General features: G+C 37.6%; 1 protein-coding gene across 1 annotated transcript in view; it reads left to right on the top strand.

The window, feature by feature from the left end:
* pawr (PRKC, apoptosis, WT1, regulator) overlaps nucleotides 1-14,393 on the top strand; it is a 69,480-nt gene that overhangs the window by 32,204 nt on the left and 22,883 nt on the right. Inside the window, exon 3 of the mRNA XM_014009442.1 lies at nucleotides 11,557-11,685. Within this exon, the coding sequence (XP_013864896.1) occupies nucleotides 11,557-11,685 (129 nt within the window). The remainder of the gene's footprint in view (nucleotides 1-11,556; nucleotides 11,686-14,393) is intronic.

Raw genomic sequence — 14,393 nt, 5'->3', positions numbered from 1 at the left:
GTACATTATATTGTGAGTGATATTTGATTTAACCAGGTAGATCTCCCTTAAATTTAGATTTTTATGGGAGACTTTAAAGTGTCCCTTAAAGAAGGAGATTTTAAGGTCTAAATTTTTTTACCCATACATATTTATTCCACTCAATTAATGTGATTTATTTATTTTCTATTATAAGTTTTATATTGTCATATATATCGTTACCGCCTCTCATCATAATGTATATCGTGATATGAATTTTTTGCCATATCGCACATTCCTAGTAGTTTGTATCAATATTTCCTGAGAACTAAAATTTAGTTTAACATCAAAGCTTAGTGTGAATAAATAACTTGAAAAAATAACCAAATCTATCTTAAAAATAGATAATTTAGACCTATTGTGCTGCAATATCACAATAATTCAGTTTACAATGCATTCCCATGTATATTTTTATACCAACTTAAATGCAGCCTTGCATCTAATAAACAATACATCAACATTTTTGGACAGTTGAAACTTTAGACACGTTTTCCAATTCTTGTGTTTCCTTAAGTGTGTTAATTTTGCCTTCTGGCTTATTTCATAGAAATTAGGGGTACACCAAAAAATCGTTTTACACCAGAATCGATATTCTCATTTACAAAGATTCAGAACCGATTTAAAATGTCCCAAAAGCAATTTTTACGAATTAAAAAAATAAAGCAAATCCAAAGGCTGTCAGCCTCCATTTTATAACTACATGGGACGTCCTGATGTCATCACGCAGCTGCTTCTGGAACATGAATGCGCAGAAAGCACCAAAACAAAGAGGAAACTACAGAACTGGAAGAAAGAGCTTCAACTGACCCTGTCTTACTTGAATGCAAAAATTTGGCTCATTTTGTTTTTTTACTGAATGAGTCCGAGTTTGACATGAGCTTCACTTTGTGTAGTAAGCTTTGCTAAATTAAGATGAAGCTCTTTGGAAACATGACAGATGTGCTCACATTATCAGTTTAAAATGAAAAAAATTGAATTTGAATTGAATCGTGGCCCAAAGAATCTGAATAGAATCTAATCTAATCGAATTGTGAGAGAGTAAAAGATTCCCACCCCTAATAGAAATAAACTCAGTATTTGATTATTAAAAAATACACAACTAATAAATAAAGCTGTCTCACCTTGGACTTTATTGCAAAAAATAATAAATAAATAAATAAATCTTCAAGGCAATGAACTGAAAGTAGTTTTATTGCTATTAAGACACCAAATGTCACTTTACAAGTTTTGACTGATTGTAATTATAGATCCAAAAAGTGAAAACTGATCTAAACAAAAACAGACAAAAATGCAAAACAACTTTTGAAATTTTGGTTAAAACACATCCCCCATCTGACCATTCAGATGAGTGTTAGTCAAGACAACCGGATTCTATATCAGGAGTACCTGTGTTTACCAGGAGTTGTGGAACACCTGCTGACTCTAGTAGAGCCGAGATTGTCAGGTGTTTTTACTCGGGTGTGGGTGAGGAAACAGCACAGTCAAGCTCTGCCACTGAATGCCCTTGGGTTGCGATTGCTCTTCAGCTATCCTTCAGCACTCAGCAAAATTACAGACTGAAATTGAGTGCGGGTCTGACTTGTTAATTCTTGTCACTTCCACTTTCTAGACATGTATTTCTCCTCTGAAAAAAAAGGGTAAAGAAAATGGATGGCTGTAAAAATATCACAAGAATATACTAAAGGACCACATGTGCTAGCAGAGTCAAGTTAGACTGGTTGAAGTAGAGCTGAGATTAGCTGTATTTGTGAATGTGAAGCTGTAAAACCAGAATCAAGACACATTATTAAGTGTTACAATACTTCTTTTAAATCATCTTGGAAAAATATTTTTATATTAAATTTTTAAACCTGGTCTTGTTTATTCTAGCTGCATTCTCTACTTTGGGCAATGTTTTACAGTCAGACCATCTCACGATCAGACATGATGTTAAAACTATGAACAAGTTCTTGTTGCCACTTTTCTAACTTTCTAGAACCTGGCTTTACACTAGACCAGTAAGTCTGTGGACCTGTTGATACGTCTTTTAAACCCGATTAGTCCCAGAGTTGTTGGAGCTCTGAATGAAAACAAGCTTCAGGCCAAGAAAACCCAGCATTGGCAGCCAAGAAACACAATGGTCTTGCAGAAGCACAGCAAGCACTAAATGGCATTTGGCTGTCAGACGGACCTTGTTCCCGTTRGATAAACTGTGTCAACAGAAAGGCAGGACAGATTTCTGCTTCAGAAGTGACATAGCCTCACAGTGGCTAAGGAAATGTGAGGTGTTATTCATGCTTACAGGGTATCTCTCCTGTAAATTCCCACCTTATCGTAGTGGAGGATTTTCTGTACCCTAATGATACTAGGAGCTGTGCATTTTGGGACTCTTGGTATGGTCACCCAAGGCAGATTGATCCTAGGTGATGGGCCAAACAAGGAGTAATTCATGATACTCATTTGAATTGATAAGTGATTTTGCCTCTACCCATGTGGCCTATTAGGGCTAAGCCCAAATTAACCACATGGGTGTGTAGCACCTGCAAGATGCCTGCCATAACGGTTGAGTGCAAAGTGCTGTGGGTGGCAGCCAAAGGCAGGGACCTTTGCTCTCTGACCCTAGCTTACAGAAGTTGGCTCTTGGACATGGAATGTACAAACTGGATTTTGCTGGACTTACCAATAACAGTGTAGGTCCTATGTCCATTCTTTCCTCTTGCCTCCCTAGGAAAGTGTTCCAGGCATGTCCAAATGGGAGGAGACTCTAGAGAAGACCCAAAACATTCTAAAGAGACTGTCTCTCAGCTYACATGGYAATGCCTTGGATTCTTCCTGGAAGAAATGTAAGAAGTGGTAGAAAAATATGTCTGGACTTTCCTGCTCAATCTACTGCTCCTATGACCAGAACAAGCAGCAGATAATAGATGGTTGGAGGGTATCTCTCAAACTCCTGTTATATAGATGAGCTCAGACCATGCAAGGTTTTAATGTAGACCACTTAAGAGCTTTTGTTGATTAAACATGAGAAGCCCATTTGTACCATATGGCAGGTCATCTGGATTTTGTACATGTGAGGCGATACCAGACATTCCAAGCAGGAAGTTAGTGGAAACCTGGAGTATGTCAGTGACAGTTTTAGGTCAGGGATCACCATGAAGTCTTCATCTTTGTCACGAGGTGAAAATGCTTGCTGTAAGGTGTAGTCGTGATCTCTGGTAACATTATCAGTGGCATTATTCTGTTAAAAAGCACAACAAAGGTTTCTCGAATGGAAGACATTGCTTTAAAAATCACTACATTTTGAGATGGAAAAATTCTGAATTTAAAACAAAACAAAAACAACTTTTAATAAAAGACAACATAAACCTGGTAGAACGGGGAAAAAAAATATTGCACTGAAGCACTTCCTCCTACAGTCTCGGTAGAATAAAGGGAAGRCACGCTGTTATTACCATTGATTTGCATAATCCAGATTGCTGGTATTAATGGGCTAGTGGTCGACAAAAGTAGTCTCTGCTTAGCTTAAGTTACAACCATTTTGATCTGTGGTTGGAATGTAATGGATGCTGAAATATCTTACCTCACAAAAGAGACTACCATTATTATATAATAATATATTTATGCAGATATTGAGTTACTGTTGGCCTATACAAGAACATTTTCTTGTCCTGTGAGATGTTTTCTGATGCATTTATAAAAAAAAATCACAAGTTTACCTTACGTGATCTTAACTGTTTAAAGTACTTTTATTTATTTTAATGTTTGGTTATTGCAAAACAATCATGAGATTGGACAAACTCACTTGACAAAAAGTAATACTTTTAAAATACCAGATAGTTATCAAATAAATCACAGATTTTCAGTGTTTTTGTTTGCTTAAATTTGTAAGAGTCGCATTGATTAATTGTAATATATTATTTTATCTGTGTACCATCACACCAATTTAAAAGTTAAAGAATACTGGACTTTGATGCAATTTTATTCAATAAATTTGAGCAATCTACAACTCTATCTCTGTTATAGCATGCCATTTCAGAACATTGTTAACAATAAACATGTTTTTATAATGCTGCTGTGATATCACTGTGCATCATCTCTGCAGAGATCCAAGCATCCAGCATTGTTGATGTGTTAGAGAATTGTGCAAAAGCACAAAAAAGATTAAAACCACCTCAACAGCAGGGGAGTCTTGTTGTTTGTTTGCACTGGGATAATGGAGTTTAAAACTGAAGTAAACAGGGCACGAAAAAGAGAACTTGACATGCACGCTCTTCTACAAAACCTAAACAAATATGAATTGTTTGATTATATCGTAATACATAATGCTGTTTTTATTGTAGCTTTTTAAATATTTTACCTCAGGAGTTATGGCTGCACTGTTTCTGTTTAAGAGAATGATTAAAATTGATTTAATGAAGAAATATGAAAAAGAATATGTACTCATATAATTTGTTCAATGAGAATTATTGTTGTTTTGTTTTCTTTTTATTACTTTAGGGTTAATTTGTTTAATTTTTTAAAAAAAAGGGGCAGATAGGATAGGATTTTTTTTCCTCTTTCTGCTGCCTTGCATTTTATTTTTATATTGGTTTTGCTATGGCTTTACTGTTTCTGTTTAAGAGAATGATTAAAATTGATTTAATGAAGAAATATGAAAAAGAATATGTACTCATATAATTTGTTCAATGAGAATTATTGTNCTCGAGGAGTTGAAGTTTTTATTTGTAGATTATTTATTGTTTGAATTTATTTTTTGGGAAAAAGGTGCAGATAATATTTATTCTTCTTTCTGCTGCCTTGCATTTTATTTTTGATATTGTCTTTATTGTATGTAAAATTTGTATGTTTTTAATAGAAAATTGTTATTTATGTTTATTGTAAATTGAAGAATATTTTCTTTGAATTTGTTTGTAAAAAAAAGGGGCAGAAATTATAAGATTCTTTCTTCTGCTACCTTTCATTTAATTTAATTTGTGTTTTTGTTGTATGTTGAATTTGTGTTGTTTTTAAATGAATAAACTTTAAACTTAAAAAAACTAAAACTGGGTATGTGCAAGGATGCAGGAGGATATCACATTTTATATGAAGAGCTAAGCACTTCTGGTTATGCAGTGTTATAAAGAGAGTCACTGGACTGATATTAAGCTGAACTGAACTCATGCAATGCCAGCAGTGTTGTAAACCAGCTTTACTCTTTGGTCTCATAAACCTGGTTGTGCATGTAGACGTTTCATGGCTGGAGGACTTTTCTGGTCTGCTGATGGTCAGAGCTGTGGCTTTAGATTAGCTGCAATGAGCCAGTTTAAAAACAGAAGATGGCTATTTGAGGTCATCCCCCATTTGATACTCATGTATTAATCCAAGAGGCAGAAATGGTTTATTGGTGTAAAATGTGTAGCCATCATGCAGTCAAGGGTATAGACCCACATTTAAATCATTGTGGCTAAAGATGATGTGAAAACAACAAGAACAACTTGGTCAGAGTTGGCTGCTTTTATGGTTGAGAAAGTATTTTTTAATCAAAACGATCTCTTTCATGTATGTTATTTGGGTAAACCAGTTACCCAGTTTAGTACACTAAGTAGGGGTATCCCTATACCACTTTTTTTCTGAGTACAAGAATTTCAGTTTGGGTACTCACTAATACCGAGTACTGACGGAGTTAACCAAAAATTACCTACAGTCCATTTGAGTGGATCAAAACAAATTTACGACATAAGTACTGTTGAAACATTTTAAATGGTAAATGGTAAATGGTACTGAACTTATAGAGCGCTTTTCAAGTCCCTCCGGACCCCCAAAGCGCTTTACACTAACAGACATTCACCCATTCACACTCACATTCACACACTGATGATGGCAAACTACACTGTAGCCACAGCTGCCCTGGGGCACACTGACAGAGGTGGGGCTGCCATGCATCGGCGCCACCGGACCCTCTGACCACCATCAGTAGGCAAGGTGGGTGAAGTGTCTTGCCCAAGGACACAACGACTGAGATGGCTGGACGGGGGATCGAACCAGTGACCTTCTGGTTCCAGGACGACTCCCCTAACCACTCCGCCACAGCCGCCCCTATTTTAAAAGAAATAGAAACAGCAAAAAATATTTTCTTTCAACTTGTATGAATTTCGTAAACATGAGGGTGACAAACCCTTCACTTGAAGTGTAAACTGTAACACATTAAGTGGCGTAACAATACCATTACCCCCGTATCGATATAGGACACCACTTGTTCGAAGTATTTTTTACTAAAAAGCAGAACGGTTGTGTGGTGTGGTTTTTGTAGGAAATCAAGCTTTATAATCAATCATTGTTACATAATCATAGTTTATTTTGACCATAGCAAGTCACAGATATCAAGCCCTCAGGACTAAAAGCTTAATTATGTCTCTTAAGTACAGTTTATTTTAGCTGCGTAACGTCTTCCATCTTATCAGGAAACACAGACACTTCAGCAGCGCTCTGATCTGTGCTTTGAGGCTTCTTGTGGAGTTCCACATGACTGAGTAGAGCGCCCAGCAGGGGCCTCCTGGTTGCCCATAGAGGTCTGTGGGTTTTTTTTTTTATTGTAAAGCCCCATTCACACAGAGTAATATGAGAACGTGCAAATTCTCCCTAATAAAACATGCTCCGATTCTTTAAAAGCCCAGTTGAAGCGGCTCCCGCTCCAAGCCACAGCTGAGGTTATCAGACCACAGAACAAGGTTGGCAAACTTTGAGGCACACAGAGCGCGGTTTCCCACAGATCCAATAAAACTGTTGCTGCGATCTCTGGCTGGTTCTGTTGAACCCAGCTGGACTGCCCTTAGGCCTTTGGTTCAGCCCGACACATCCAGAAGAATGTTAATGCTGCTCTCTAGGTCAACAATCGCAACCAGAAACCCGCTGTTTGTTTGCTGAAAGCTTTTTGTTTGCTCTGACCCCCATGTAAAGGGAACTCTGGTTTAGTTTTAATTAATTGTATTCTAACTTGGAGGTAGCCATAATGTTTCAGTTTGACTTAAAAACAGAAGATTTTAAAGAAAGGCTGTTGAGTTTTGAGTTCAGCTTTAGTGTGCACCACGTTTATTTCTCTCAAAAACCCCGTCACTAAAAATCCTCATCTTTCACTTTCCTCCACATCTGATTTAGAATCTTTTCTGTTTCCTCGTTTTTATAGATCCTAAATGAGGAATTCATAAATCTTTAAAACGTGCAGCTTTAGCCTTCACTTTCTTCTTTCATCCCCCACTTTTTTCTTATCTCTTTTATGAATGTTTGCATTGTCATGGTCTGTAAGATAATTATGCCAATATGTCTCCCTGAACTTGGAGAAAGATTTTATTCTCTGAAGACTTGGCAGGTTAAATAAAGGTCAGTAAGTTTTTTTCCTGGAAAATGAAACACAGAGCCCCCATGAACACTTTAAATCAAATTAAGTCTGACAAGACGTTCTCTCTACTTATTCTAATCTTTATCATTGTCTGACCTGTGTTCAAAGTCAACAGTATTTTATTAGCAAAGGAAAGAAATGTTGACATCATGAAAGTCAGTGCAAAATTACACAAAAACATGAATTTGCAAATATAATAATTAGGAAATACGTTTAAAGACATTTTTCTTTACACTGACCAAATAAAATCTTTTGTTGCCAATAATAAATAATCCACTCACACATTTTTAGGTGTCAAATTATGTCTTATCTTTCTCAAAGCTTTGGTYCCTTTTGATGTTGGCCTTGACTGTGGTCAGTGTTAATCTTCGCTGTGATTCGTCCTCGCTTTGATCCTCCGCACACCGCTGTCCTCGTCTGTGTTGTTACCTGAGCTGACCAGCAGTGGCGATTAATCAGCGCCCACGTTTCTATCTTTTCTAATAGATCATCTTAATGCAGTCTCTGTTCAGTAGCGAGTGACGGGTGATTAAAACACACAAATCACGAAACCCTCTGTGTGAGTTTACCTCCTGGGGAGGGGCTTCTGGCATGGTGAGAAAACAGCATGTATATTAAGACAGGAGGTTAATTTCTGGATTAAATCAAAATTTACCCACTTCTAAATCAAATCACAGATTGTGAAAAGTCTTTGCAATAAAGCAAAATTAACTTTAGTTTGTCTGTTTTTAATCAGCTAATTTTTTTATGCAACTGCGTGGAGAGCCCCACATTTCCTAGCACCATCTTCTTTTGTTGTGTTTAAGTTAAATGCCAGAGCACGGAGGTAAAGCGTATCGCCTGCTGGGCTGCAGAAAGAGGCTTGGATACATTTCTGCAGCCCAAGATGGATCTTCAGGAAAAAAAAATCATTTTCCTCCCCAAAGACAGATTCCGACCACAGCAGACATTCCAATAGACTGCAAAACTTTGCTCCAGATGTAGCTTGTTATATATTTCATGTGCAGAGTGACAGACGTGGGCATGGAGGAGCAGAGGTGGTTACATGTTTTGCCAAAGTATGGTCGTCTAAGGCCCTGACACTTGGATTTTTTGTAAACAGGAAGCAAGTTTTTAATGGTGTCGGTATATTGTTATTGACATCTAGGCTGCATTTTACAGAACTGTACAAAGTTTAACACATTATAGTGACGTTGGATAACTTGSATCGTCAAAAATTACATAATTCATCAACCTAAGACTTTATCTGGAAGCTCTAGTGTTTCACTGGGAGTGCTTTTATTGCACATAATTACTCTCAGCCGGGGCAGACTGCAGTCAAATTCACCAACTTAATTGAAATTCTGAATTTTAGATTTTAAAATAACCATTTTTAGGAGGGGAAAAAAAAACAAAACCTAAAGCATGTTACACAATCCATCCTGCAAAAAGCTAAACATAAACCAGATGTTGGTTTAAGTGGTTTTAAAATGTTTAAATAATACTTCAGCTAACATTAGCTATTATATCCAATGCTCTCTGACACTGTTTTTTTTTTTTTTTTGGAACAGGAAAACATTTAAAGCCAAACTGTTGCACATTCATCCCCCTCAGCACCCCGACTGCTTATTTCAGCTGCCCGGGGTAAGAAAGTGGCCAGAAAAATCACAGTGAGGTCAGGAGGAGAAAGTTCCCATATAAGGATGAACGCAGACCTCCTTTCCCTTTATTTGGAATAGATAAAAATGCAAAGCAATTTGAAATTGTAGCGAGCGCAATACGAACTCCCGTTCTGTCCAAAACAAACTCTGAAGTTCCCGATTCCACATTTCAAGGAAGTTTGCGCATAGCYAAGTGGTTAGTCACTGCACAGTTCATTCTGTGTTGACACTAGCAGACCTCTGTTTAATGCAATTATTTTTGGTAACTTAAAAACTTCTTACTTCCCACGTGTTGTTGAGGCATCGTTTTCCCAGAGCACACGTCTGGCAGGATGGGAATCAAAGATGATGGTGTGAAAATCAATGTTTTTTTTCCCCCTTCGGTGTTTCCAGAATGATGGATGAGGCTCCTTAAGGAGGGTTTTATGGGTATTTCATTACTGRGTGTGTCTGAAGGTATCCACAGTAGTGATGAGGGTGTGGAAAACCTTAAGATATGCGGCTACGTTTGCATCTCGTCTCCCATACTAACATCACGTTCTATTATGGAAAGATATCAAAGCTGGAAAAACTGCTGATGGTTGCTTTTTAACAGGAACATCTCTGGAACTTTTCAAGACTGCAGCGTATGGGTGAAACCAGCTAAAGAGCTAGAGTTTGCACCCCCAGGACAACTGATAAACGGTTTGGCAGGAAAAGGCCTTGCAAACGACTGCATTCCTTTTTAAAAACGTGTAAGGCTATTTTTACCACCGAAGGGCCAGTCGGGCAGGCATCTTTTGTTTAGCCCTGCAGCGTGAAACAGGAAAGGCCGGTTTGCGTTGTGGCCCCAAACTCACAACCCACATTTTCATCATAATGTCCAAACTCTGTTTATGTAGCGTCATTACACATCCCCACAGATGTGACTTTTTTTTTGTTCTCAACATGAAGTCATCCAAACAGAAAGCCCAGTCTGTTTCTGGACGAAGGGGGAAAAAATCATCCAGATAAGTCGATGGTTTTTCCCAGGAAGCTCTTCTCTGTCAAAGCTGTGTTTACTCTTGTGTTAGTGCTGCTCAGCCCTCCACCTCCAATCATCCCCAGGAGGTGAAAGGCCCTTCTGCAGGCTGGTGCTGTTCCATAGTCTGTCTGACAACTGCGGCTCCTCAGGGATTCCTGGAAGTGAATGTAATCGCGTCCTGTGTGGATTACGAGAGAGACCCTGATTTCGTTGAGCCAAAGGTCAAAGCTGCCGTTATTAAGGGAATAACTCGCCCGTCAACTTTTAAAATTAAGGACTCACAAGATGTCTGGTGGGAAAAAACGTTAAGTTTCAACATTCGCGTGGCGAGAGGAGAACATTTTCTCATGTCAGATCAAACCCCATAACTGATTTAAAACTAAAATATCCTCTAATATACTCTAAAATGACTCAGATTCCATTTAGGATTTCTATTTCCACATGAATGTTCATCTAGAATTCAGTACCAACACCCAAAATGATCTATGAGAAGTTATCTTTTAAAGAGAATTTTTTAATCCTTTTTTGTGCTATTTTATTTTACTTTTTGATATTTTGTTCTGCACATGATGAAGAATGAAAATGTGTAATTTTTAAAAATGATTTTAGGTCTAATTATTGATGATTGTTAAATGTTTGCGGAATATTTAGGAATCACTGCAAAGCTCCAAGATTGTTTTTTTATGTAAAAATAAAAAATAAGGGAAAGCTCCTCATAGTAAAGAAAAAAAAATCTAAATATGTCTGGAATGTCACTTTCAAAAAAATGAAATGGGCTGAAGCAAATTCAAAACTTATCCTGTCGTCTCACATGTTAATTTTTTAATCAATTTCTGGGGTTAAAAAGAAAAAAAGAACCATCCAGCCTCACTGATGGGTTGGAGGTGCATTAATCTACACAACAACCAGAACTTGCACATTTTTAAAGACATTAACGTGGAACCATATACTTTACAGCCACACATGCTGTCATCCGGTTGATGTTCAGGGTTTATACAAAACCACGGTTCAGACCTGTCACCTGATAAAATAGCTGGAAATGAAAAAATATCAGTAAAAGCTCCAAACAGCTCAGCAGGCAGAAGCTGCAAGAATGAGATAACATTTACAATTTTTCCTGTCCTAACCTTTCTATTGAAACAATAAAATCTAAATGGTTTTAACAGTTTTACGACATAAAATATAATGGTTTTAAAACCTGTTTTTGAATAAATATTGAGTTTAAATTCTTGTCATTTTGCTTTTATTTATGTTTTACAGTGGTTCTTGCTATTAAACATATGGGTTAGACTAATGGGTTGAAGATAAAAGTGAAATATGTTCAACAAACATAATTCAGTAAAAAGAGAATTTTCATTGTTTTCAGTTTTAAAAGATCCGTTTTTCAAGTCACCTGCATAGCATTAAAGCTTGAAAAACTGTCAAATATTGCTATAAGTCCTTTTTTCCCCCCCTTATTTTGCCTTGCTCTGCTCTGCCTTTATATTTCTACCCTACTTGCCAAAAACTTTTCTCTTACCCGTTGCAATGTTTCCTATCAGAGCCTGGATGAGCTGGATGACGACGATGACGCTGGAGAGAAAGACAGGAGGGATGAAGAGGAGCTGGTTCAGGCSAACACTTTCCAGAACGAGTCCATGACGGCCGACCCCAACACCAGCTACTTCATGGTAAGAGGAGTGTGTGTTTTTTTCTCCCATCTTACTGTGTGTGTTTGTCAGAACATGGCTCAGATTACTTCATTGCTGCCAAACAGAGGCACTGTTGCACAGGCAGACGAGAAGCAGGAGCTAAGTTTATATGAAAGGCAGCAGTGATATAAAAAAAATCACACAGGTGTCACAGCATTTCATCATCACTTACACCTCAAGTTAAAAGCTAAAACAGCACCCATATAATGCTATTAAAACTACATGGATTTATAGRTTTTGGTTATCTCTTTTCCTTTTTAAGGCATAACAGAAATTTCTACAAATTCTCTGCCTGTTTCATAAATAAAATTCAGTCTTTTTTTTGATCAAGGTCTTTTTATTTAAATTTTTTTAACATAAACCACAAAAAAGAACAGACTTACAAAAAACACAAAACAAAACACACACACCCAAAATCCCTCCCATCCCTCCCCACCTATACCGGATCTACTACATAACCTAAATCCATCATGTATTCATACATAAGTCAAAACGATGCGCAGTTTGTGATAAAGACCCAATATTTGACCTTTACACAAAATTATCTGCCGAAATTTTTTCTACATAAGATATAAATGGCTGCCAGATGTCAAAAAATTGTTTACAGATCCTCTAACAGTATATCTAATCTTTTCTAAATGAATGTAAGACATAACTTCTCTTAACCAATGACCATATACTGGAGGACATGGATCCTTCCATCGAAGAAGAATAKGTRTTCTAGCCAGTAGAGAGCAGAAAGCTAACACCGTCCTCTGATGCTCACTGAGGGAAGCTTCTGCTGGAGCCACCCCAAAAAGAGAAATGAGTGGTGATGGATGAACAGTTCGTCCAAATAGTCCTGAAAAGGTGTCAAAGATGCCTTYCCAGTAACCATGTAACTTTGGACAGGACCAGAATGTGTGTAGAAGTGTGGCAGGAGATTGTCCGCAGCGATCACACGWCGGATCCAAGTCCTTTTTGAATTTGTACAATCTGTCCTTAGACCAGTGTAGACGATGTACTACCTTGAATTGAACTATAACATGTTTCACACATAATGAGGACGAATATATATTTTGAAATTTTTTTTTGCCAAACTGTATCTGATATGGATTCCTCCAAGTCCATCTCCCACTTGCCCTTCAAAGAATCTAAATTGGAGTCAGAAAATGAGCTGAGCAGAGAATAAACTCTACTCATAGAGCGTTTRGTTACAGACTTACACATCAGAATCTCATCTATAAGAGAAGTTGGGGGGCGTAGAGGAAAACATCCAGAGTTGGACATTACAAAAGAAATAAAATTCAGTCTGAGCTACATTCATCAAACTGCATTTGGGAGTCTGTTTTCAGTTTTGATTTATATAAAAGATGTCTAGCTTTGAAGAATTATTTTTCCCACTCTGAAGCCTATCAAAAAACTAATTAATTAAAAGAACTCATGTAGAGACAGATTTCTCCTAAGAGGGCTAACATTTCCTCTGCAAAGTGAAATTAATTGGTAAAAATGTAAGTTTGGGCTTATATTGGTAAAAGTCTGAAAATGGTGCGTCTCATATGCACTGATTTCCGATAAGAGTCTGAACACAGAAAAGGTTTGACAAGCACCCAGCTGTGTAGCGGTGACTACAAAAAAAACATCCTTTCTTTTTATTGACATGAAAATTGCTATTTAAAAGAAAAAATACCCTCAGATGAATCTTCCACTGTGTGATCACTGCATGGATGAAGGTTGGAGCTACGTTCCAGATGAATTGGCTGTTACGCTTCAGCGGGCTTATTTTGTTTTTGGGCTGGAACTGTCTGAGGCTGTTTACACGAAGCGAAGYCTCACGTATGAAATATGTACACAAACACCATGCTAACAGGAAGATTGTGACAGCACCTACTGGGATGTGGTCGTGATGAAAAGAAAAGACAAAAACAAAAAGGCAACAGATTCAACTATTTACGGAGCGTAAACAGACGTTTTAGAAGAACGCTTACTTTACCTTTGCCACACATCTGGTTTATTTTCTGTCCATTGTTTGAAACAAAACATCTGATTCTGATCTTGCCTTCTTATATTCTCTCTAACACTAAACACATGTTGAATCTTACCTTTAAATATCACTGTCACTCATTTAAAGTAGGTATTTTTATTCTGATCAGTATCTTGTTCTAGGTCGTCCATGAGCAGCAGGGGTGCAGTTGTTTTGGGGATTTCACTACACAGTTGTCAATCAGACGTGTTTAAAAAATAGTTCCTGTCAGGCCTCATGTCATGTGATAACCACAGCAGGTAGTATAGCACCTTATGAAACCTATGTTAATTTTACCAAATATCTTTTTACCTCCGCCAAGGGCGAGGTAATGTTTTKGGTCGCGTATGTCTGTCWGTCGGTCRGTCTGCGGACAACATTACTCAAAAACTTGTGGACGGATTGTCATGACATTTTTACCACATGTGGGTACTGGGCCAAGGAACACACCTTTAAATTTTGGTGATGTTCCGGATCACGWTGCGGATACWGMAATTTATTTTCTTTTAACACTCTGAGATCGGCAAAGCTGTGATGCTTTCACGGGGCTTCAGTAAAAAGGAGGATGTTGGTGTTTCAGTGAGCTTCTTTACCTCGGCTGATGTTTTTTTTTGTCCCCCCCCCCCATTTTCCAGTCTGTGTGGAGAGCTCACATGTTTAACCAGGTGATGGCAGGTACAGGATG

The sequence above is a fragment of the Austrofundulus limnaeus genome, unplaced genomic scaffold (genome assembly GCF_001266775.1).
Source record: "Austrofundulus limnaeus strain Quisiro unplaced genomic scaffold, Austrofundulus_limnaeus-1.0 Scaffold58, whole genome shotgun sequence".
NCBI lineage: Eukaryota > Metazoa > Chordata > Actinopteri > Cyprinodontiformes > Rivulidae > Austrofundulus > Austrofundulus limnaeus.
This window is presented reverse-complemented; position numbering and strand designations above follow the sequence as displayed.